Here is a 27,546-nt window from a genome sequence, read left to right as displayed (position 1 = left end):
TATCATCCAGCTCGTGAACCACTTGGCCATGTGCTCCTCACCTTCAAAACCACCCAAAAATACAGCAACATACTCTCGTCTGGACCTCTCTCATCACCCAGCTGGCCCAAGCCCACCAAGCCCCCAAGTCCCGTGCTTTGGAAGTTCTTTCTAACTACGTGCTTCTTTCAAACTTGTATGCAAGCCGTGGGAGGTTGAGGAGATCTAAGGAGATGAGGATATTAATGGGTCTAATGCGGTGAGAAAGGAGACCGGTCGTAGCATAATTGAATTCAAGAACACGGCATTTGCATTTACTGTGCATGCTACGAAGTTTGGATGAGTCGTCGAGGGAGCAAGGATTTCTGGCTGATTACCGCTTTGAGGTCAATGATGCGGCCCATGCAGGAGTCTAAGTGAACAGAGTTTGTAGCACCCCAGCCAGAGGCTGACATCAGCAAGGATAAGGATCATGAGGACTTGTGGGGAGCGTCATACAACTATGACGCTAGCTTCTGAGACCTTCGATCGAGAGATTGTTTTGAGGGATGCTAACCGCTTCCAAGTTTGCCACCAGAAAATGTCCTTGCGGGGATTACCGGTGGAGACAAAGCAAATTTGGATGCACCCACCTTCAGCTACCAAGAGGACACTGATTGAAGTTGGGGGATGAAAACAAGGGGATCCAGGCTTATGCGTGACTGATTTCCCTGTCAGCGGACATAATGGATTAAGTACCACTATATTCTGCACATAACCAGAGGTTCTTTCGTACAAAAATTTTTGCCCTCAAAGTTACTACCCTTCCAATTCTTCTGGCTAATTTCAGACAGCGAAGAATAATCCAGCGGAATATCATTACATTAGGCTAGGATTCTAAAAGTTATCCGCCCGATATTACTATGGAAAATTTGACTTCAAATTAACAGACAATTCCCACTTGGGCAGAGCACCTAATCTTTCATTACAAAGAACAGTTTTTTTTTCAAGTATAAATTAACGACACAACAAGGTATTCATGAAATAAAGTTCACGTTGAGAACAGTTTTGCCTTCCGAAGCTCAAACTAGCAGATCCTTCATCTTACAAGCAGCAGGTACACAAATGAAATGCCTTGGTATCATTAGCAGTACACTTCAGCCATGGGAATAGCGTGTTTGGAAGCTGTCTTCTTTCTCATCCAGCTTTTTCTTTAAGCTGTCCAAAATAGAATGTTATAATCTAGACTTAAAAATTTTATAGTGAACATGAGAATTGCATGTTAAAATTCAAAATCCTGTATCTCGTGGTGCACTCAGTCTTGAACGAATGACGATACCCCTACAAATGAAAAATGGAGGTTTTGAATTTAGGAAGTATTTCCAATCCTAGGTAATTCCAACAAGTAGGTCTCTCTGACTCTCCCATATATGAGAGAGAGAAAGAGAGAGCTCCTCCAACCAGTAACAGGGATGCATATGCATGTCAAAGATGAAAAGGGAAGACATAAGCATCTTTGCATCTGAAACCAATCACGCTAGGCGATAAGCCAGTGGATGATTCAACCTTTCCCTAGACTATAGTGTGTGTAAGGAGAATTCATGCATAAGGGAACAAAGAATTGTAATACCATATGTAGTTGATATTGAAGTCAGTTATTTCTCAACTAAATCTATGGTCATGTGCAGGTAGTATGCTAAAAACTCTTGTTCAAGAACTACTAGTCTTTAATCCTAAGTTTGTTCAAGAGCTTCCAACTTTGCTCCAACTACTTGGCAAACTGAGAAAGACCGATAATGCAGAGAATGAGAAAATCTTTGAAACTGAATTGTGAAGAAGGCATTGATCTTTCATCCAAAATGCTCTACCAAGGTCCTTTCCAACATTCCCTACGAAACTGAAGAGAATAGCCCGAGAAAAAGCTTCTTAGACAACATACAATGATATCCAATGTCCTAGTTTTAATTCTGAACAACACTGCTCCACAGGCACATCAGACATGTATGGTCGTGAAGATACACTCACCGAGCATTCAGCTCTTCTCTTGCATCAAGAGCTCCAACTTCTTCATTTGACAGGATATCAACAATGGGCTCGTACAAGTACCACTCCTTCCTTTTCCTGATTCACAAGACAGCATTTCATCAAGAATCTCATAGACTCATGATTAACTCAGTAATTCCACTAAAGTGGATGTAAAAATGTCAGATGCTTATATAATGGTCCGTAATACAATGTATATGTAAAATCATACCCCCAGTTTGGACTACAAAACCTCTTGTCAACATGCGGGTAGGATGGTAATTGGCATGTGATTGTTGGCACAGGAAGCATTCATTGCCTTGTCAGCCTGAAGCTGACAAAATCATCATAGACTGAAGTCACCAGCTTCATATGGGATTCTCTGAGCCCCATGATATGAAAACTTGGAATAATATGCTAGTTGTTGTCTTCATACAATAATTACTCTCATGAGTCAGTTTGCTTTAATTTTCTCTCAAGTTTCTACTAAACACTTCAGTTATGCTAACAGATCATAAATCATTCATGAAATAAGATATAGCTCTGATCCACTAGGTAGGAAGCTTTGGAAATTAATCTTACCTAATGACACTTCCTTTGTTGCCAAATAACTTTAGTAAGTCCAATGCACTATTTCCTGTTTTACTGCAGAAAACATAATAATTTCTTTAGGGAAAAATCAATATGCAGCAATGAAATCATAGCAACCAGATGTTATTTTTTCTTTCCCTCCTTTCCAACTCAAAGCAGCCCAACACACAAGAAGGTAGATATATGATTACATATACTTAAGGTATAAATAAACATGGACTCAGAGCCACTAGAGCCATACCTATTTGTAACATTCTCTATTCCACGGCGACCCTTTTTGCCCACTCTGGTTTCTCTTGCAGAAGAAACACTTTGAGTTGCAACCTATTATATGAGAATGCGGCATCATATTAGACGAACCAATTATCTATGGGCATTAATGGCTAGTCATAAATGACCTCGGAACATAATATTGAAATGTTTCATCTATGTATGTACAGACAGGAGATGTAAATCATTTGTATGGGATGGCAGGAGTAAATAAATCCATATTTTATAATGACATTGTTATGGAAGGGTCACTGGGTGTTGAGGGTGCCAACCGGCTCAGTTGATAAAGTCAATGAGATTTGAATATCAATGACTTGGGCTCGAACCCTGCTCTCACCCAGATATTGGCCAAGCTTCCTCCTTAAAAGTGAAGCAAAGAATACAAAAGAAGAAGAAACAAATAGAAAAGAAAAGAAAGAAGCAGAAATAAGTCAAATAGCTAGAAATGATCCAAACATTTTAACAAACCGAACATGTATGTCATGTGAAAGGACACATAGAGGTTTATTCAAGTTTTACTGAGAAAAAAGCAAGGTATAGTAAAATACCACCAAAATATACACTTTTTTTGATAAATTGTGAAGTTTATGAGAAAGAAGGTTAGAAAAAAGCCATCATCCCAAGCACAGATGTAAACCAACATAGTAGATTTTATATATCCAGGTCAACGCCCTAAATACTACCTTCGGCTAATAATCTGCATACCATGAGCAGCCCATGCTCCCTACCAAAGCCAAGAACTTGATTGCAAGAGTTCAAAGAACTTCCAATATTTATTAAATAATAAAAAAAGAGCCCTTGTTTGAAGTTAATTGAGATAGCCATCTTACTTTTCTCATACAAAATAAAATGGGTTGAGCCAAATGTGACCTCATCATCCCACCCCGACATTTCAGAATGGTAATGCATAAACTAAGGAACAGAATCAAAATGGAACCTAAAGGAGGAGCATCCACACAGAATTAAAAGATTAAAACAAAATGATGCTACCTGAGAGCACATAAATGAGGGGCTTCACACTGAAATTAAAGAAAATATTATGTGGTTTTCTTAGAAGACACCAAGAACCCTGATCAAATTGATGTAGAGACTCCATAAGGGGATGCAAAGTGGCTATCCATTTTGCCAAAAACAAATCATATGGTTTGAGAGATTTTTCCACAAACACATTCACCAGAACTCCAAGCAAAAGCAGTCAGATTTTGAGGCATCTACAACTGCATATTAATAATTATTTACTCTTTCAAATGAGAAACAAAAGACTACATTAAAGAAGAGCAAAGAGAAAAAAAAGATTGGAAAAGAAAAATCACTCAGAGGACCTAAAAAGAAGAAATAAAAATATAGCAAAAAGTTTTTATTTATTCAGCTAAGGAAAGTATTGAGATGTATATATAATATATATATATATATATATATATATATATATATATATATATATATATATATATATATATATTAAAATGGAGGCCTCTGCCTTGGCAGGACCTCCGTTTGACATGTGGGTCTTGGGAATAAGGAGAGGGAACCATGTGGAGAAAAAAATCGCACCTTCCCATCCTCAAGAGTTCTCATTGGGTGGGAGGCTTGGAGTAGTTTGAGTCACTAGGTGTTTCAATCAGATGTGAGCGCTCAAAAAGGAACGCGAGTTCCAATAAAAAAAAGCATGCCTTCCTGTCCTCAAGAGTTCCAATCGGATGGGAGGCTGGGAGTGCTGGAACAGGAAAGCTTAAACGATGGCTTGGGTTTTGAGTTGGGTATTTATGTATGAGTCTAGAAGGGATAAATATATTATTAATTAACATAAAAATAGATAAAATAGTGGTTGGCCATCCAAAGATTTGGACTCAAATCCTTTCATCCTCCTATTATTTATATATTTTTAAGAAAATTATATATATATACATAATCGGATTCTGGTAGCAAGCATCCGAGGGACAAATCTCAAATCCATCCTAAATCCGAATAGATGTTAATTTCAAATTCCAAATCCATCCTAAACTCTATAATGTATTGCTAAACAGATCCTATTTGGATTCGGATTGGGTCAGATATTCAAAAACGTCTGCCAAACTGCCATCCTAAGTTCACTATAGCATTAATACGAGATTGGCCTATTGCACTTTTAGATCTATATATTGTATTTTAATATGATTTGTTTGGATTGAATTTTTTAGATGGATTTTAATAATTTATGTTTAAGCAGGTGAAATATTTGGATTTATTACATGCCACGAAAAATATTGAAAAATTAAAAAAATAAAGTTGATTGTATCAATCTGTCCTAAATCCGAATGGATGTTAATTTCAAATTCCAAATCCATCCTAAACTCTATAATGTATTGCTAAATGGATCCTATTTGGATTTGGATTCGGTCAGATATTCGAAAAAATCTGCCTAACTGCCATCCTAAGTCCATTATAGCATTAATACGAGATTTGCCTATTGCACCTTCGAATCTACATGTTGTATTTTAATATGATTTGTTTGGATTAAATTTTTTAGATGGATTTTAACATTTTATGTTCAAGCATGTGAAATATTTGAATTTATTACATGCCATTAAACATATTGAAAAATTAAAAAAATAAACTTAATTGTATCAACTAGATATTACTTCATCAAAAAAGATTTTTTTGGATTTTTGAAAAAAAAAATTTTTTTTGAAATCTTACGCGCTATGCACGTGAGGCAGGGGAAGAAAAACTCCCGACAAAAAAATTGCATCCCATCTATCACATAGGGCTATAAGCTAATTTCTAATTAAGAACACTTGAAATATTGTTATATTTAGAAAGTTATATTTGGAAAGCATGACAATTCTTCCATTAAATATTTGGAAAGCATAACAATTCCTCCACAGAAAAATATACCAATTTCTCCATCAACTCCATCCTTGATTTTGTATCATTTGAATTTCTTCTTTATTTGTTTTCCACAATCATGAAATTGTATCATATCTTTATTTGTTTCCCACAATCATAAGATTTTGGTGGATCTTGATATATTATATATATTTCTAAATGATGCAATAGATGAACAAGCTTCACCATTTACCATGTAACATAGTATCAGAGCCTAAGGAGAGAAAATCCTTACCGTCCTAACCTCTCTAGTAGTGTACTATCCCGCTGTCTCTCTCCACTAAAATCCAGCCTCTCCTGAGCATTACCTAATCCTTTCCCATATGTAGGTCCTCCTCCATGACTCAACTTTCTGCATGAACAGTAGCTTTTCAGTTCTTTTACACGTCTCTCTTCGATTTGAAAATTTTTTTTGTTGCTGCTACTGTTCCTTAAGATATTCGTAGTTTTTCTTCAATCCAAGTCAATATGTCAGCATCTTCAAACCCATCTTCTTCGACAAAACTGGATATTTTCACTTCTGCTTTTTCTGGTTCACCCTTGGTCACTACAAAACAACTCTTTAATCCCAATTATCTTAGGCTGCTGCTGTTCAATTATGATTTGAAGGTCAAGGATGTGAAGACTACTTGATTAAAAAAACTACAGATGTTCCTGCTACTGACCGGCCCACTTGGCAAAAGATTGATTCTCAACCGTGTAGTCTCTTGTGGTCCACTATTGACTACAAACTTTTTTCTATATTCCGCCCTTATCAGACTTGCTATGATCTATGAAAAAAGACTAAAACCTTATACACTAATGATATTCAATGCTTTTATACTGTTATTTTTGATATATTACATCTCCAAAAACTTGATCAGGATATGCCTACCTATAAAAGCCAGATTCAAATTGTAACGGAGGAGCTTGCTAAACTGTTGCCCATCACTGCTGATACTAAAGCACAAGAGAAACAACGTGATAAGCTCTTTATGGTTCTTACCTTAGCTGGACTACCTCTCGATCTTGTCTCTATCCGTGATCAAATTCTAACTAGCCCCACAATATTCTTTATAGAAGATGTCTTTGTACGTCTGCTGTGTGTTGCCTCTCCATTTGTTTCTAACTCTGATGCTTCTCCCACTGACTCTTCTGTTCTTGTCTCATAATCGTCTGATCAAAACAGTCGTCGTGGAATCAATGACTGTGGAGGTAACCGTCAGCGACCACAATACACTTATTGTCATAAGATTGGCAATACTCGAGACTGTTTTAAGCTGAATGGCCGGCCATCTCGTACTGTGAATGTTGCCTAAGCCAATTCCACCCCCATTGTGTCACTTTTAGAGGACACACCATAGACTAGTTCCATTCCTACTGCTGAGTATGATGCATATCTTCAGTATCTGATCGTCAAGCAGTCTACTATTGCCTCTGCTGCTCACACTGATAATTTAGTTGCTTGTCTCACTCATTCCTCCTCACTTGGACCATGGGTTCTCGATTTTAGTGCCTCTGATCATATTTTTGATAATAAATATCTTTCTCCAACATTACTTATTCTTCTTCTCTCCCTGTGGTTACCTTGGCTAATGACTCTAAAATCTTAGCTAAGGATGTTGGCCAAGCTAGACCTCTTCCCTTTTTATCTTTGGATTCTGTACTTTATCTCGGAGTGTCCTTTTAATCTTATATCTATCTGCAAATTAACACATTCCTTTAATTGTTCAATCATATTTAGTAATAACTCCATTCTTGTGCAAGACCGAGGTACGGGACAGACAATTGGCACCAAATATGAGTCATAAAGGCTTTACCACCTCATATTACCTACATCACCAGTAGCCTATGCTTTTAATGCACCACCATATATCCATAGTCGTTTGGGGCATCCTAATCTTTCGAAGCTTCAGAAGATGGCTCCCCATCTTTCCACTATCATCAATAGAATATGAGTCATGTCAGCTTGGAAAACAAATACATGCTTCGTTTTCAAAGCATGTCAATAATCGGACGGCATCCCCATTTGATCTTGTTCACACTGACGTATGGGATCCTAGTCGTGTCAATTCTACATTGGGTTTTTAGTATTTTATGATATTTATTGATGATTACTCTTGTTGCACTTGATTATTTTTAATGAAGAATCATTTTAAGTTATTTTCAATATTTAAATTTTTTTTATGCGGAAGTTCGTACTCAATTTGGTGTTCTAATTCATACTTTACGTAGCGATAATGCACTAAAATATTTTTATGTCCCTTTCAATAGCTTCATGTCTTCACAGAACATCTTTCATGAATCTTCATGTGCTCATACTTCCCAGCAAAATGGAGTTGCAGAACATAAAAGCCGTCATCTCATTGAGACTGCACTCTTACATAATAATGTTCCTCTCCATTTCTAAGGGGATGCTGTGCTTACTGCCTGTTACTTAATTAACAGAATACCTTCGTCAGTTTTACAAAATCAGATTCCACATTCCATTATGTTTCCTACTCATTCTCTTTATCCTCTTCCCTTTCATGTATTTGGCTGTACTTGTTTTGTTCGTAATCTAACTCCTGAATAGGATAAACTTTCTGCCAAGTCTCTCAAGTGTCTTTTTGGACTACTCGTCTTCAAAAAGGATACCGGTGTCACTCTCCAGACATAAATCATTACATCACCTCCATAGATGTCACTTTTCATGAGAACACATCCTTTTTTGTATCTTCTCCTTCTGAGCATCCCATCATATCTGATGTTCTTCCTGTTTCCTACATTAGCCCTCCTGAGGATACTCCAGCTCGCCCACTTTAAGTTTATCATCGTCGTCCATGATCTGACCCTCACGCAAGCTCGATTGATGCTCCTACTGACTCATCCTCTGCTCTAATGCCTGTGCCTACCACGGATCTACCTCTGATAGATAGTCCTCTCATTGCTATTCGAAAAGATATTCGCTTCACTTGTAACCCTCATTCTATTTATAGCATTTTGAGATATCATCATCTGTCTTCACTCTATCATGCCTTTGTATCTTGCTTGTTTTCTGTCCCTAAAACTACTAGCGAGGCACTAGCTCATCCAAGATGGCGACAGGCAATGGTTGATAATATGGCGGCTTTGCATTCAAGTGGCACTTGAGAGCTGATCCCCTTACCACCTGATAAATCCACTGTTGGTTGTCATTGAGTTTACACAATGAAGTTTGGTCCTGACAGAAAGGTTGATCGACTTAAAACACGGCTGGTTGCCAAGGGCTATACCCAGATATTTGGCTTGGATTACCGTGACACTTTCTCACCAACGATCAAGATTGCCTCCATTTGTCTTCTTCTCTCCATGACTACCATGAGACATTGGCCCCTTTTTCAACTAAGTATTAAAAATGCTTTTCTCCATGGAAAGCTTGTCGAAGAGGTGTATATGGAGCAACCGCCTGACTTTGTTGCTCGGAAAGAGTCTGGCTTGGTTTGTCACCTTCATCGTTCTCTTTATGGCTTGAAACAGTCTCTGTGGGCTTGTTTTGGAAGGTTTAACACAGTTATTCAATAGTTTGGTATGGTTCACAGTGAAGCGGATCATTCTATTTTCTATTGCCATCCCTCACAGGATCAATGTGTATACTTGGTTGTCTATGTAGATGATATAATTGTCACAGACAATGATCAAGATGGAATCTGTCAACTGAAGCAACACCTCTTTCATCATTTTCAGACCAAGAATTTAGGTCGCCAAAATACTTTCTAAGTATTGAGGTGGCTCAATCTACTGCTGGTGTTGCAATCTCATAGAGGAAGCATGCACTAGACATATCGGAAGAAATTGGTATGATAAATTGCCGACCTATTAACACACCCATATATCCAAATGTCAAACTTCTACCTGGACAGGGGGAGCCACTATCAGACCCTGGACAGTATCGAAGGCTTGTTAGAAAATTGAATTATCTCACTATCACTCAATCAGATATCTCTTTTGCTGTAAGTATTGTTAGTCAATTCCTATAAGCTTTATGTAACAGTCACTGAGATGACATGATTCGCATTTTCAGATATATTAAAGAAGCACCAGGCCAAGGACTCTTATATGAAGACAAAGGACATAACCGGATGATTGGTTATACAGATGCAGATTGGACAATCTTCCTCTGATAGATGGTCAACATCAGGAGACTATTTTTATTAAAGGCAACCTAGTATCCTAAAAAAGTAAGAAACGAGATGTTGTGGCCAGATCAAGTATAGAAGCAGAATACCGAACTATGGCATTGGCCATATATGAACTCATATGACTAAAGCAACTACTCCAAGAATAAAAGTTTGGTGAAGTCCAACAGATGCAGTTGATATGTGATAATCAAGCAGCCCTACACAAACTCCAATTCAACTTTTTATAAAGACCAAACACATAGAAGTCGACTGTCACTTTATTAGAGAAAAGATTCTTTTAGAAAGCATTGCTACTAGTTTTATTAACTCAAATGACCAACTAGCAGATATATTTACTAAATCTCTCAGAGATCCTCGAATCAGCTACATATGTAACAAGTTTGGTACATATGACATATATGCTCCAACTTGAGGTAGTGTGTTGGAATACTGTTATATTTGAAAATTATACTTGAAAAGCATGACAATTCTTCCATTGAATATTAGGATAGTATGACCATTCCTCTATAGGAAAGTATATCAATTTCTCCATCAACTCCACCATCCTTGATTTTGTATCATTTGAATTTCTTCTTTATTTGTTTCCCATAATCATGGGATTGTATCTTTTCTTTATTTATTCCCCACAATCATGAGATTTTGATGAATCTTGGTGTATTATATATATTTGTAAACAATGCAATAGATTAACAAGCTTCATTTATCATTTAACAAACACAACCATACTTCAAAGTAAAAAAATCAGATTAGCCTTACCCAATCCTAAACAACAAGCCTCATGTAAATTATTTGGTGTTGGCTAAAACAAGAAAAAATAAATATAGTATGAAAGAGAAAAGAAAAGACACTGACTTAACACAAAGTCAGAAATCTTACAAATCATAAATTTAGAAATTAAATTTTAAGGCAGAGGGATCTCCTAACTGATATCTTATAAAATTCTAGATCTAAATTTTATGATTCAATATGAGTTTTAAGGTCCAAGTGTTACAAATGGCTAAAAACAACATAAAGGAATAAAATATGCTCCAGCATAATGGCTGAAAAAAAAATTTTGGGCATAAGGATATGGCTGTGCACATAAACACATGCACATGCAACAAAACCCCAAAAAAACAATTTTGGTGGGGTGGGGGGGGGGAGTGGGGCACATATGCTGTAATAGAATATTAAGCTGACAGCATTTGACAAACAAATCTAAAAATGTATGCTGTGTATCCTGAGCTAGTGAAAATGCACCTTTTAAGACAAACATGCATGCACATGCGCACACATGCAGATGCATATACTCACATGCATCTGCATGCACACATGCATGAAACAATAAGATATCTAATCTAGGGAAGGGTATAGGCCCCAAACAAATCTAAAAAAACATGCTATGCATATCTTGAGATAGTGAAATGCCTATTTAAGGCATAAATAAAGCTTTTGATAAAGTGTAGGGCAAAATAGGCATGTTGACCATTAATAAACACCCTGACCCTCCATGAGTCAAATAAAAGAGAAAAGTGATACTCGGCTCCAGTTCCATCCCCACCTTTCATGGCTCAGCAGTCAGTGCAATGATTGCTTGAACTTAGGGGTGGCAAAAGTCGATCCGACCCGCCAACCCGACCCGCATTCGACCCGTGTTAAACAAGTTTGGGTTTGGATTAAACGGGTTCGGGTCGTAAACAGGTCTGTTTAACCCATTTAATAATTGGATCGGGTTCAGATTTTAGGTCACTGATCCATTTAACCCGTTTAATAAATGAATCAAATCGAGTCGGGTCGGATTATAACCCGTTTAACCCGTTATATCCTTAAGCGGCTCAGCCTTAGGGTTAACTGGTTAATTGGGCTAGGGACTCAAGGTAACCGGCTAACTGGTTATATCCTTTGCCATTCGATCGGTTTCGCTTCCCAGGTTCGCAGCTGTTCGCCTTCCCTTCTCTAGGGTTTCCATTCCATCCCTCCTCTTAACCGAGGATCCCCCACCGTCTTCCCCACCATCGGCAATAGGTGGCCGTCTACTACCTGCTCCTCTCCATTCATGGTTATGCTAAAGGAAACTCAGAGGAATTGCGAGATTCCACTGGTACGAAGTTTAGGTATTCCCCTCCTCTTCAACCTCCTCTCTTAGATGCTGCTCCTCCCCGGTCTCCCCTCATCACGGGAGCACCGGCCGGGACCTGGCCTCCATCTTTAGCCATCGTGACACGTGACATCACGATGACGGCAAACTCAGAGGAATCGCGAGATTTTGTGGGTCCGAAGCTTAGGTATTCCCCTCCGATCTCTGGGGTGGTGTTCGATCTAGATCCGAAAATTTTTTTCTTGGATTTACGTTAGGATTTCTGAAATTTCATAGTGATCTGATCTATTATTTGGAATTCTCTTTATTCGACTGATTTAAATTAGGGATTTTAGTCTATGTTAGTAGTCATTTCTTTTTTTCTTCTTGATTTTACTCTGATTTATGGGTTCAATGGCACTAACCTATGGATGTTCGATCTGGCTCTTAGATGATCATTGTTCACTTGCGATTTATTTAATAAATAGTATCTTACATGTGTCATTTATATATTGTCTCATTTATATATCGATTTGCTGGTTTTTTCTTGGATTTACGTTAGGGTTCCTAGGATCTCATAGTGATCTGGTCTTTGCTCGGCTGGTTTAAATTAAGGATTTTAATCCTTGATTTTGTTCTGATTTATGCGTTCAATGGCCGATTTTTCTGATGCTGTAATTCAAGGTATAAGATGCTGATTTTCTGATATTTTGGGATTTTTTTAATTTCTGTTTTTTATGCTGAATGTCCGATTTTTCTGATGCTGTAATTCAGAGTATAAGGTGCTGATTTTCTTATGTTTTGAGATTTTTTTATTTCTATTTTTTATGCTAAATGTTCGATTTTTCTGATGCTGTAATTCAGTGTATAAGGTGCTAATTTTTTGATGTTTTGAGATTTTTTTGATTTCTGTTTTTTATGCTGAATGTCAAGATGTGCAGTACGGCCTATGTGTAGAGGTTTGTTTTAAGATTTGTGTAGGGAGACTGATGATTTTGAAATATCTTTTTGTTGATTCAATTATTTCTAACAGCAATAATCTTAGACGGCCTTCTTCTACAGGCACCGATTGTTGTTGTTTTGATTTAGTTGTTGATGAAATACTAAATCTGAGCCTCCTCTTCCTCTTCCTTAATGTTCTAACTGTTTTTAAGTTTTTTTGTAGTTAATATAAACTTTCATTATATGATATAGATGGATAAAGAGCATGTCATCAATTTAGATCTGAAAAGTGATGATGATGGTGCCAATGAATCGGCACCTGTAGCTCAAATACAGCTACAATTTGTGATTCTACTAGTAAACATAAAAGAAAGTTAACTTCAGCAGTTTATCAATTTTTTCATAGAAATGAAGCAACAAAAAAATGCAAATGCATCAAGTGTGGTATGGAATATCAATTTGGTGGTAAGGTTGGGACTGAAAATTTGAAAAGACAGAGAATTGTAAGAAGAATCGTGATGTGGGGCAAATGATTTTATCATAATCTCAAGGATCCATATCAATGTAGTCTAGTAAATTTAATCCAGAAAAATTTCATGAATTGTTGACATATGCAATTATCAAGCATAATCTACCATTTCAATTTGTTGAGTATGAAGGTATTAGATCTTTATTTGCTTGTGTTTGTGCGGATGTCAAGTTAGTATCAAGGAATATCGTTAAGACAGATATGTTGAAATTGTATAAAAAAGAAAAAAAAAGTTGTTATTATGGCTACACTCAATTCCTACTAGGATAAGCTTGACTTCAGATTTGTGGACCTCTATTACGACTGATAGGTATTTATGTTTAACCGCTCATTTTGTTGATGAAGAATAGGTGTTGCAAAAGAAAATTCTTAACTTTCGTTTCATGCCTCCCCCACACAATGGCATATCTTTGTGTGAAATGATCTATGGTTTGTTAATTGATTGGGGGATTGAAAAATAGTTATTTTGTATGACGTTGGATAATGCATCAGTAAATGATGTTTTTGTTGATATGTTAAAGTGCCAACTTAATTTGAAAAATGCACTTTACTTAAATGGTGAGTTCTTTCATGTTCGATGTTGTGCTCATATTCTTAATTTAATTGTACAAGAGGGATTAAAGGAGATAGATGAATCTATTTACAAGGTTCGTGAAAGTGTTAAATATGTGAGAGATTTACAAGTTCGAAAACAAAAATTTTTGGAATATATTAGATAGATGTCTTTGGAAAGTAGAAAAGATTTAAAGCAAGATGTTCCCACAAGATGGAATTCAACTTATTTGATGCTAGATAGTGCTCTTGCTTATCGACGTGCTTTTTTTCATTTGAAATTGACTCCAATTACAAACATTGTCCATTTGAAGAAGAGTGGGACAAAATTGTGAAGATTAACAAGTTGTTGAGTATATTCTATGATGCTACTCTTGTATTTTCTGAAGTTAAGTATGCTACGACAAATTTGTACTTTCCTCATGTTTTTTTGATTGAGCTCACTTTAAGACGAGATGGAGAGTGTAGATGCTTTCATGCAACGGATGGCAGAACAAATGCATAAAAAATTTGAAAAATGTTGGTCAGATCATTGTTTAATCTTAGCCATGACCGTTATTTTGGATCCTCGGTATAAATTTCAGTTTGTAGAGTATTGTTAAAGAAAGTTGTATGGATATGGCTGTATCAAGACCGTCCGCATCCGTGATTGCATGTTTTCTCTCTTCAATCAGTATATAGCTTCTTCTAAAACTCTAACTGTTAGTACATCAACTGATGCAGACATTGATAGTGGTACTTCTGGTGAGACTTCTGAGCCATGTAGAAAAGCAGATATTTTTCAGGTAATAAAAAATTTTATTTATCAAAATAAATTTATTATCTTGTACATAATACTAGTTCTAATAAATAACTTATTTCATTTTTATAATGTTGTAGGATTTTGATACATTTGAAAGCTTTGAATTTGTGACTACTGCACAAAAGTCTAAGTTGAAATTATACTTAGATGAGCCAAGAGTTGATAGAAAATCTAATTTAGACATCTTTGAATTTTGGAAAGCCAATCCTCATCTTTCTCTCATGGCACGTGATATTTTAACTATTCCAATATCTACAGTTGCCTCAGAATCTGCTTTTAGTATTGGTGGGCGGATACTTGATAAATATCACAGTTCACTTAAACCAGATGTCGCTGAGGCTGTGATTTGCACTTGAGATTGGATATTTGGAAAGAAAGGTATATAATTTAATCATTGTATTGCTATTATATTTTTTGAAAAAGTTTATTATTAACTATTATAATCTTTCAATGTAGATGTTTTGCAACCCGAGGTAGATGAGATTGTAGAAGATGTCATGAACTCCAATTCCATCAATGAAGCCCAATCAACTCAAGGCTCGGCCAATATTGATCCCAACCCATAATGAGATGAATCATGGTTATGCATTCTTTTTTGGATTGTGTTGTTCATATTTTTCGGACATATTATCTTGTTATGTTGTGTTTTGTTTGGAACTTCTTTTGGATTTTTGTTTGAGTAAGAACAATGGATGTTGTTATGCTATCTTTATTTCAAATTTTAGGTACTTGTTTAGGTTTTAAGCAATTTTGAGATTGTTTTAAAGTTTGTATGTGGAGGCTATGATAATTTTTGGATATATTATATATATTTGATGACTCAACTAATTCTAGCGGCAACAATCTTGGATGGCCTTGTTATATAGGCAACCGATTGTACTCATTTTGATTTAGCTATAGATTAATTATTAGATCCGAGCCTCTCCAGTTAATTGCTGAAACTTATAATCTTGACTTTTAGGCCGCTACTATCTATTTAATTTGAACATATTGTTGGTGATGGAATTTGGTTTAGAGTTGATGTTGTATCCTATTTGAATCTTCTATATATGTTATTGTTGCAGCGTTGCTATCTTCTTTGTCATCACTAGGTTATAATTTGGAAATATATTTTGAATTCTGATATTATTTATAGTAACATGTTAACTTAATATTTTAATATATGTATTTTATGTTCTATAATATGATATTGCAGGTTTCATTTTTTCATGCATGATATGAGATTGGACTTAAAAATACTGTGATTACTTACTTGGTTGCAAGCTTTTTTTTTTTAATTGAGCCAATTTTCTCCTCATGCTTTATGTTATTTAAAGTGATCATACGTTAAATAGTGGCAGCATTTATTCTCCTTTAAGGATAATGTATTTCTAGACTTTCAGTTTGAAATGGTATATTTTGTCTTGAATTGAACATGCTGCCTATTTGTGAATTATGATATTTGTCTTGTTCATATTTTTGGACATATATATGTATTGCGGAGGCTATGATGATTTCTGGATATATGTTTGATGACTCAACTATTTCTAGCGGCAACAATCTTGGATGGCCTTCTTCTATGGGCAACCGATTGTGGTCGTTTTGATTTAGCCGTGGATTAATCATCACTTTATCAAATCTGAGCCTCATCTTCTTTTCCAGATATGCATGAATTTTTCTTTTCCATTTTTTACTATTTTGATGTTTTTCAGATGCAGTAACCTTATTACCATTCTTGAGATGGATGAGAATGTGGACTAGCAGATTCATATGTTTGAAGTTGTGCCACATGTTTGTATCCTTCACTTTTTCTCTATCAATATTTTGTATTCAATCGAACATTGCTAAAATATAAATTTTTCATGTAGGAATCAGGATGAGCAAGCTTTAAGGTGATATTTTGCTCGTCTGCTCATTTTTGTGATATTTTGCTCGTCTGCTCATTTTTCTTTCTTCATGACCTTAGTTCTCTATTAACTCGTATATTTCTAGATCTCTCTGATATTTCTAATTTGTTGTTTCATAGGACCTATTCAATTTTGAGTTCTGGGTAGGTCAACTTCTGATTATCAGTCATATTTCATCGAATCACATGTTGAGCATTGAACTAAACATCTGACTTATGTGCAGGTAACTGAGGAGTACCAGGCTGTGAATGTTTTTGTAGAATAGTTAAAAAAAGGTTCTTCCAGTAGATAAGATATGAACGAAAGAAAAAAAAAAAAAAAAAGAAAGAAAAACTCACTCTGTTATTATACTACGTTGAGAACATGCATAAATTAAATGGGTTGCAAAACACATCTCATGTCTTGTTAACAAACAGAACTTGTGCTCTCACCTTGTTCTTGAAGAAGGCAGCATCTAAACAGGAATTCTCTTGAATATTTGCATATTATTCTTTCCTAAGCTGTTATTAAGGGGCATTAACTCTTGAGCATCGAACAGTTACATATATTGATTGATGCTTTAATTAGATAATTCTGAAAAAATGTGCAACCATCACCTGATTTGGAAAGGATGGTTAAAAGCCTTCTGATTTCAATTCTTTTAACACTTAAAATCTTAACTTTGCAGGTTGTACACGATGAAGTTGATCCAAGGTTGCAAACCTTTTTTTACTGGTAATCTTTCTGCACATCATTTTAATTCTTGCTGAAGCTTTGTAGCAGATCTTTCTTTGCATGGATACATGGTATAAATTCAATGAATTTCTTTTAACTAGAAATGTGAATTTTATTGCTAGCTCAAAGTTTAAGAGGTATACAAGATCAAAAAATCTTGTTCAGAATGCAAGTCATGTGCATCCACATGTTTTGGAGTCACAATCACCAGAAGCAGCCCAAGAAGGTTCTCATGAAGATTATCTGCAGAAGGAAAATGGCACATGTTCCTCTTACAGACCCATTGCCTATCCAACAGATGCTGCTCTTCTGAATGGTTATAATGATATGCATCTCATTTATTATGGATATGCATTGAGTTATTTCTCACTCATAGTCTGAATATTTATTTATGAACCAGACAATGGCTCTCATGAAGAAGAAAAGCTCCGGAAGCCATCGTTCAGTGAAACCGATTTGATGTCTGCAAGGCATAAATCTGAAAACTTTGGTTCAGAGAATCATTATGCAGCAGAGTGTATAGAACCTGACTCATCTAGCCCTGATACCATAGGTGTTTGTGCTGCTACAGCTCAAGCTTCTATCAGTAATGATTTTGCTCATCTTGGATCTGGAAGCAATCTTGTACCTCCAACTGTGTTGCAATTTGCAAAGACCCGAAAACTATCTGTTGAACGAACTGATCCCAGAAAGTGGGTTTCTAATCCTTGTATATTGTGCATGCTTGAGAAGCTGTTTTAGTAATCCTTATGTAATGTGCAATACTTATCCTTGTATATTGTGCATGCTTGAGAAGCTATTTTAGTAATCCTTATGTAATGTGCAATACTGGCCTTTTGTTTATCTATGAAACAAATTAAATGATAAACAGGTTAAACAGGTTGGGTCGGATCGGTTAAACAGGTTAGCTGTTTAATAAACAGATTAAATGATAAACGGGTTAAAAAGATTGGGTTGGGTCGGGTCGGATAAACAGATTAATTATTTAATAAACAGGTTAAATGATAAACGGATTAAACAGGTTGGGTCGGATCAGATAAACAAGTTAACTGTTTAATAAACAGGTTAAATGGGTCGGGTTGGGTGACTTGTTTATTAAATGAGTCAGGTTCAGATTTGAAAATCTGCGGGTTCAGGTTTGATGTTCTGACCTGACCCGACCTGATTGCCACCCCTACTTGAACTAGATTGAATTGGTCCAATTCCTTGTTGGAACAGTTATTGGACTGCTCCATTACAAGTCAGCAATGCAACCCAAAATGCTGCAATCCAACTTCATAACTAGGCTATGAGTTTTTAGGTGGACCGCTGATCGAACTCAATCAAGCTTCCACAATTACCCTGATGGAAGTGCTTTACATCTACTTTATGTAAGTTTATGTTTAGATGATTACTGTTGAACTTCTTTTGGTGATTTCTATCATGTTTATATGATGTTATGTTTCTATTTTCAAGTTATCTGTATTTTCTACATTTAATATTATTTAGTTATTTTTGTGTTGGCTCACAAGTCAACTCACCCAAGTCACAAATCCACTCAGAATTTCCCTTGAGTTTGCATGTTTCCAAACATTAACTTAATATTGCCATATATGTTAATCCATTCAAGGATGGCACTAGGGCAATGCATCTCCATAAAAAAGGGTTTCCATCCCTTTATGGCCATTCCTAAGTATGGTTAACAGTGACCAAGCAACCTTGCCCCAACATTGGTTCTGGTTGAGAAGAAAATAAAATCTAGTCAAGCAGAGAAAAAGGAAGAAGAGAATAGACACAAGGCCATGAGAATGTTCAGAGAAAACAGATTACAAGGAACGTATAAGATTGATGAAGCCCACATCCTAGCTCCTCCATTTCTTTCCCTTAGAATTTTTCATTTTTCCCCCTCATTAGCCATTTTGGGTTAGGCAAGACACAGGAATTAAGAATCAGGAGCAAGAATTAGGAGCGGAACGTGATATAGTTCAGGTTGGGACTCGATTGGTTTAAATCTGGGTTAGGTTCAAAGTCACTTAACCCAAACTCGACCTGAATTAGGTCAGGTCAACATCATGCAACCCATAACTGATTTGCTAGGGTTCGGATGGGCCTTGGGACATTTTAGATTGCCCTAATTGATATTCAATGCATTATGATGGGATCTTCAATCCAAATCATTGATAATAGAATCCTAGGAGATACAAGGTCTGCCTACCATTAATCCCCCTCCCCCCCCACACCAAAACTCCCAGTGGAAGTAATTTTCTGGATGAGCTGAAGAGGGGACGCACCAGATTATGCAATGATGCTAGAATATGTAATTCTTTCTGGATCATGTAACGGTGTTGCACTACATTTTGTCTAGTGCTTTTCTGTTTCTTCTAATGCCATTGAATGCTGAACAATAGCTTAATCCCGATCCCTTGTTTATTTGTTATGTTGATAGGCTCCTGGATGGATCCAGGTGCCCAAACCTGAAGCCCACTAATACTTTTTGCTATGCTGGGTTCAAGTTGACCAAAATTTCATTGAACTACCACAAGGCTGAAACAAAACTGGTTTTTCATAGGCAGCTTCAGGCAGGCTAGTGTGTCAAGGTTTAGTTTGCCAGCCCTATGATGCATCCACAATAATCTAACCACCATGTTTAAAAGAGCAAAGAAAGTCCCACAGGAAGCCCTACTTAAGAGACAGGTCAGCAATTGGTTGGGATAGCGCGACCTTTTTCTCCCCTTTCTTTTCCTTTATATTATCCTTTCACATGTATATTTAACCTAGTTTACCTCCCTTCTCTCTACATCCAAAATTGGTCTTGCTTTGCTGTCCATTAGAGTTAAAGAAGGTTTATGGCTCTCATGTTGCTCCTCTTAAGAAGGGTTGGACCATAAGCATAACATGTCACCATGTGCTAACCAGGATAAATGATGCGACTTCAAATGAAACGAATGAATATTTGAACCTGGCAAGAACCATGGCTGAGATATAATCATAATCATCCCAAAAGTGTCTAAAGAATTTGCTAAACAACTCTCTAAAAAAGAGCCCTACAACACAATATAAGTCACATAAGGGTCAAAGTTCGACCTTTCAATGGTTGTCTCAGCCCTTTCCCACTCCAATCACGTGATCCTTGGCAGCACAGCATCAAAGTACTAATCACAACTTATATTATGAAGGTTAAGATTGTTGCCTTGGACAACTTATGTACATATCTACCAAGAAATAGGCAGCGTGCAAGCAAAGAGGATGACCACATATCATGAACAAATAAAATTTCATAATGCAATAATAACAAATCTTTAAATGTAATGAACCACTTACTTCCAAATAATCAGGAAATCAAAAAAAATCTAACCTCATAAAGCTGCTCCCTGATAGCAACTGCAATTGCTGGCTGTAGATATGGACATAAATCACCAAATTAGTTAAAGAATATATTAAGCTAGTTATAAAGTTCGACATGAAAACATGGACATGATGCACTACAATAAAATCAGCCATAAACTGTAACATCCTTAGTTGTTAATTGGTAAACAGGGGCATTAAAAATGCTAAATTTTCTGCACAGTTTATCCCTCCATAGCATGTCTGGGTGACCTTGTGGAGCACGTGTGCATGCGGCTAGCTGTAGGGTTATGATGGCGCAGCGAAAGCACGGATTTCAAAATTTTTCATCATGAAATCCTGATCATCTAACCTTAATCCAAGACCACCTTGATGATTAATAATCATATAATACATTTGCATAATATAATAGAAGGTATAGAAGAATACCTGCAGCGCTAAATCCAAATTCCGGCAGAACTTCCACCAGATGCTCAAGTGTTCGCCCTCCAACGGTGATCTACACAGGACTTTGATCAAGACACTCTCTCCTTTAGATAGGTTCCTTTCCTCTGGTTTCTTCCTCCAAAAATTTCTCTGGATAGCAGAACCTCAGGGCTTCTTTTTTTTCCCTCCTAACCTTTCCTTTCTCTACTTTTCTTGTCGCATTGTCTTCCTTAATTCTCTTCCTAAGCCCTTGTCCTAAAATCGGATTTATCCTTACTATTTTGGACTTGTCCTAACAAGGGAAGGAAGTGTTGGAGCACGATCCCGGCTCCTCCCACGGACCTTAGGTGCAGCGAAACCAGCAACGAACAAATCTGGAGACTTCTGGACTCGATCGAAGGCCCTTGACGAAATCAGCCTGGTTGCTGTCTTCTTCGTCAGCCTTTCGTTCCAGATGAAGAACGCCTCTAAGATCACCTCTAAAAAATCCAAGATCTGGTACCCAACCAGATCAGGCCTGGACCGAGGTCTTCCAATTTGTAGATCTCGAATTAGGACGTTCTAGATAGGAAAGAAGGTAGATAGAACCAGACCTTGCAGATCTGTCCTGCTGCAGCCTTTCCTGTAGATCTGTTGATGGAGATCTCACCCGCGCCTCAAACGACCTCAGATCAACTCCAGATCTGAGAGGAACTTGTACCAACCTCGTAGCAAGAGATTCCAAATCCTGGACCTGATGTTTGGACGGCTGCAAGAGAGGGAGAGGCAATATGGTTGGCAGCACAAAGGGGAAGGGGCTCAAAACCCTAGCGCCTCCCCTGCTTTTCCTGCCTTCTATGGACCTGGCGGCAAGAAACCCTAGGGTTTCTTGCTCCTAGGACGTGGAGAATAACTGAAGAGAGAGGGAGAAGAGAGAGAGAGACTTGGGAGAAAGGGTTTTCGTATTCCTTGGCTTAATCAAACCTATACAGTGCATGTATATATAAACACAGGGTCAAGTGACCCAAACCCAAAACTCCCTTGACCAACTCTATGGAAGATTAGGTTAACCCAAGCCCATGTACACCCATGACTCGACCTAATCTCACCTATCCTGAGCCCAGACCTGGCCCATAAAGAGTTGGTCCCTTGAGGCCCACATAACCTAGACCTCAAGAATTCGAAAGGCCCGCAAGCCTTTCAACCTAGGGCCCAACTAGCCCTAGAGCCTCCATGAAGCCCTCATGAATGATGGACCTTGGCCTTAGCCTTGGTCCCCTGGGCCTTGGGCACACCACCTGGATCACAACAGGAAGAGACTAATTGGACAACCTAAGAGACTTATGTAAGAAAGAAGAGATTGGAACTCTCGGATGAATAAAATACCTCAGCATGCGTCCTCTATTTATATTTGGAGACCGGATGCCAACCCTATCCACTCGCACCCTTCCACACAATTTCTCACGCCTATTTCACACTGGTCCAACCTTCTCATGCTGGTCCCAGTCTTCTACGACACGTGAAAACATCGGAATTATTTTTCAAGAGTCGCTTCGCGCAGAAGGACTCTTCAGAATTAATTCATCAGTGTTTTTTCGAGAGATCGCGAAGGTTTCTTAGATAGCGCATGCATTCTCCGCCCTTGATCAGCACAACATGGCCATCCAATGGCCCATAATGGAGGCACCAATCTGATTTTAATATGGGAAAAATCTGAGAAAAAATCAGCATGAAACAATTTTAAGAGACCTTAACCAGTGGCACCAAGGTTTGAAGGGGCGGCTAGGGTTTGGATAAGATCCAGTCTAACTTGATCAAACTTTATCCATTCAACCATACATCTGAAAGCCGACTAAAATACCACGCCCCATATGATTTTTAGCGTGGAACAAAAAATGGATAAGCTAGGAAGGGGCATCCCATCTCATGGGATGCCAATCTGATTTCTGCGCTCCTAACAAACTCCACGCTCCAGAAAAAATTATCTGGGCGTGAAATCCAGAAAGATGGCGCCCAACACTTGGCTCAACCGGCCAAGGGTTAACCCAATTTGAAACCAAAATTGATTTGAGCTTGATTGGATTTAATTAGCCCAAATAGGAATCAATTCCGAATCTTATTCGAAACCAGGAGTTAGGGTTTGCAACATATGCTAGCATGTTCATCTTGCAAACATGATCTAATCCAATTAGACCCTTAATCAATTCCCTTTATGTGTGACCCATTGAGTTCTACATCTAGCCAGCAGTAGGTCTAGATGCAAGTTGACCTGATTTGATTAAAATCCAATCTAACCAATTTAGGTCCAATCGAGCTAACCCGATTTCAGCAATTAAAATCCTTTCTAATTGACGATCGAATTAATCTCTTTAATTCGATCAAATCTATAAGACAAGATTAACGTCTAGCAACGTATCATGTCTATTCGGAAGAGATAAAATTTTGATAGAAATACCAAAACTATCCTTTAATGGTGAGTTACCGTACAATTCGATCCTGCGATAATCCAGTATCCTGAATATGACTATGGATATGGAAACATGCCAAATCCAATATCATATTCATAGTTTTCTTAATCTTATAATGACGATTCAATTAATGAAACATTAAAATTTTTTTCTAATTTTCATCTTACTTTAATCAAAGACTCCGTAAATCATCAATCGATTAGAACAAGTAGGATATGATCTCCTCTTATCAGAAGTGATCGATTCCATGTTGACCTACTGTGATCGATTCCATATTGACCTACTCACAACCTTCATGTACAATCCACCATATCCAGAACACCCCATACATGACTAAGTCATAAATGAGCATGAATCAAAATATGAATTTATGTATACAAGGTTTAATGATAGTCTCAGGTCAAAGGACCACATGCACAACTCCCACTATAAAAAAAATATCTTTTGACGGATAAGTAGATTCCACAAGATATTCCTTAAGATGGATTAGTTCAGTGAACTCATTCTATAATAAGCACCCACATCTTTGTATTAGTATCTCACACAAGTGGCTTATGAGATCAGCTACTCTCACCATCGAGCCTACGTAGGATATGCTAGTATACTCAAAATATTGTCCCCTACTCAATGCTCCTATGATTAGGAATATTTTAAATTAGAATTTTAAATTTTTAGATCTTATAGGTATAATCTCATCATAACCCTAAAGCCATTGTCCTGATTTATGAGGTTCATCATAATCATTATAAAAGTAAGATGCAGCATATGATGAAAAATAAATATCTTTTATTTATGCATAAAATGTCAATTATATGAGTCTGGAAGAATACAAGGAAAATCCAACAGAATACAAATTTTGATTGGCTTGTAAGGCATATTCCTTTCGATCTCCCACTTGCACTTAAAACCAATCGTCCTTAAATTTTATCCCCATACAATCAAGGTGGAGATCGAATTGCTGCTGTGGTAAAGCCTTAGTGAACGGATCTGCTATGTTGTTCTTTATATCCATTCGTTCAATGACTACATCTTGTCTCTCAACAATTTCACGAATGAAGTGGAAGCACCTTAAAATGTGCTTAGATTTATGATGAGGCCTCGGTTCCTTTGCTTGAGCAACTGCTCTAGTATTATTATAATAAAGTGGTACTGGGTTCTCAATCTCAGGAATAACACCCAATTCAGTGATGAACTTCTTCATCCAGACAGCTTCCTAGACGGCTTCACTTGTAACTATATACTGCCTCAGTGGTTGAGTCAGCTACAGTCTGCTGCTAAAAATTTTTTCAACTTGCTGCTCCACCATTTAGAGTAAAGACATCCTGAAGTGGACTTGCTATCATCAGGATTTGATTGAAAACTAGAGTCAGAATACCCTTCTAATTTTAGATCAGATCCTCTATATACCAAAAAAATATACTTACTCAAGTATTTAAGAATATTTTTCACTGCTTTCAAATGATCTTCACCTGGATCAGCCTAAAATCTACTATGCCTAAGACATAGGCAACATCAGGCCTGGTACATAGCATTGCATACATAATTGATCCTACTGTCGAAGCATGGGGAATAGAACTCATTCTATTTTTCTTTTCTGATGTCTTTGGAGACATTCTTTTAGAGAGATGTATACCTTAATTGATGGATAAGTAACATCTTTTACTCCCATCCATGCTGAACCTTTTTAGCACAAGATCTATGTACCTGGACTGGGACAAGCCTTATATCCTCTTAGATCTATCCCTATAGACCTTTATACCAAGTATATAGGATACGTCACCCAAATCCTTCATGAAAAACTTATTTGATAGTCATGTCTTAATCGATTATAACATTGGGATATCATTTCCAACGAGAAATATGTCATCCACATATAAAATTAAGAAGACTGACACTCCCACTGGTCAATTATACATACAAGGTTCATCCATATTTTTGATAAAGCCAAACTCTTTAACTGTAACATCAAAACGGATGTTCCAACTTCTCAAGGCTTGCTTTAATCCATAAATGGATTTCTTAAGTTTGCATACCTAATTTGCTCTCCCACTTGAGACAAATCCTTCTGGTTGTGACATGTAAACCTCTTCCTCCAGATAATCATTAAGAAAGACGGTCTTTACATCCATTTGCCAGATTTCATAGTCATAGTATGCTGCTATTGCAAGCATAATCCGTATAGATTTGTGCATAATAATAGGTGAGAATGTTTCATTATAATCAATATCCTATTTTTGTCTGAAATCTTTAGCCACCAATCTGGCTTTATAGGTTTCAACTTGACCATCTACTCCAATTTTTTTCTTATAGATCCATTTGCACCTAATCAGGGTCACACCCTCTGGTGCATCCACCAAAATCCATACTTGATTAGAGTACATTGAGTCCATTTTGGATTTCATAACCTCTAGCCATTTGTCTGAATCCCTACTTATGACATCTTCTATACAGGTCAGAGGTTCATCATTCTCAATGATGTAAGCTTCATTATTCTCAATAATGAACCCGTACCTTAAAAGTGCATTTCGTACTCTATTCGACCTTCGGAGAGGTGTGTTTTGTGATTGTACCTCATCAATGGATACTTCTAGTTGGGAATATCTTATGCTTCTTCTTGTAGGTTTTGAACTTCACCAAGTTCAATTTTTCTCCCACTATCCCTTTCTAAGATAAACTCCTTTTCCATAAAAGTGGCATGTTTACTGACAAAAATTTTTTGTTCAATAGGATGGTAAAAAAGATATCCTATACTCTTTTTAGGATAACCTACAAATAAGTATTTATCTGTCCTAGCACTTAGCTTATGTCCAAAATTTTTTTTTACGTAAGCGGGACAGTCCCAAATCTTAAAATACTTAAGATTAGACTTTTTACCTCTCCATATCTCATATGAAATACTTGGTACAGATTTTGAAGATACTCTACTCATGATATATACAGCAGTCTCTAAGACATATCCCAAGAAAAAAATAGATAAGTCTGTAAAGTACATCATGGACCGCACCATATCTAATAAAATGCGATTCCTTCTTTCAGCTACATCATTTAACTGTGATAGATAAGAAGAGATCCATTCTGAGAAAATTCCTTTCTTTGAGATGTTCTAGAAATTCACTGAATAAGTATTCTCCTCGATCAGATCAAAGAATTTTAATACTTTTTTCAGTTTATTTCTCGATCATGCTTTGATACTCTTTAAATTTATCAAAGATTTCATATTTGTATTCATAAGATACACATCCAAATCTAAATAAATCATCAATGAACGTAATGAAATAAGAATATCCTCTGGCTTCAGTTGTCATAGGACCACATATATCTATATATACAAGTCCTAATAACTCATTTATCTTTTTTTCATGTCCACTAAATGGAGTCTTGGTCATTTTATCCATAAGACAAAATTCACAAGTTTCTAATGATTCATAATTATAAAGATCAAAGAACTCTTCTTTATATAACTTGTTAATTCTTGTCTCATTTATATGATCAAGTCGATAATGTCAGAGTAAAGTATTATTTATATGTTCTCTCTTTCGTTTTTTTGTTTTCATCAACATGAAATATATTATCATTAAGAGATAACATCAGAAGACTATTATCAAAAATGCCATGATAAAGAATTTCATTAGAATAAGAAATTGAGTAACTACTGCTTTTTTCATTTATTTTATATCCTTATTACAATAACAATGATACAGAAATAATATTCCTAATGATCTTAGATATATAATAATAATTTTCTGACTCTAAGATCTTCCCAGAAGGTAATTTTAAAATATATGTCCCCATAATTTCTGCCTGGATGGACTCTCCTCCAGCGCCATAGAGCTCGAAGTCACCCTGCTTCAAAATTCTAATTTTCTACAGCCCCTGCAATGACTTGCATATACAAGAACTGCAGGCGGTATCCAATACCCAAGAGTTTGAATTAGAAGAACTTAATGACAGAATTGTATGTATCTCATACATACCTTTTGATGCATTACTTGCACCAACCTTTACAGATGCAAGATAAGACTT

General features: G+C 36.7%; 1 protein-coding gene and 1 pseudogene across 5 annotated transcripts in view; one reads left to right on the top strand and one right to left on the bottom strand.

Moving 5' to 3' along the window:
* Positions 1-698: 698 nt before the first annotated feature.
* LOC105035088 (chromatin structure-remodeling complex protein BSH) overlaps positions 699-27,546 on the bottom strand; it is a 44,622-nt gene continuing 17,774 nt past the window's right edge. For 2 of the 5 annotated variants that reach the window (XM_073248542.1, XM_073248544.1), the window contains 5 exons: positions 20,661-20,699; positions 2,813-2,895; positions 2,563-2,625; positions 1,984-2,079; positions 699-1,176 (listed from right to left, as the gene is read on the bottom strand). In XM_073248542.1, the coding sequence (XP_073104643.1) occupies positions 1,116-1,176; positions 1,984-2,079; positions 2,563-2,625; positions 2,813-2,895; positions 20,661-20,699 (342 nt within the window). In that variant the 3' untranslated portion in view covers positions 699-1,115. Of the gene's footprint in view, positions 1,177-1,979; positions 2,080-2,212; positions 2,409-2,562; positions 2,626-2,812; positions 2,896-20,660; positions 20,700-27,546 lie in introns of those variants that run through there. The other 3 variants (XR_012136773.1, XR_012136774.1, XM_073248543.1) reach the window with 3 other exon arrangements.
* On the top strand, positions 12,657-16,484 carry LOC114913186 (zinc finger BED domain-containing protein RICESLEEPER 2-like; annotated as a pseudogene).

The sequence above is a fragment of the Elaeis guineensis genome, chromosome 14, assembly GCF_000442705.2.
Source record: "Elaeis guineensis isolate ETL-2024a chromosome 14, EG11, whole genome shotgun sequence".
NCBI lineage: Eukaryota > Viridiplantae > Streptophyta > Magnoliopsida > Arecales > Arecaceae > Elaeis > Elaeis guineensis.
Note: the sequence above shows the minus strand (reverse complement) of the source record. Positions and strands in the feature narration are given on the sequence as shown.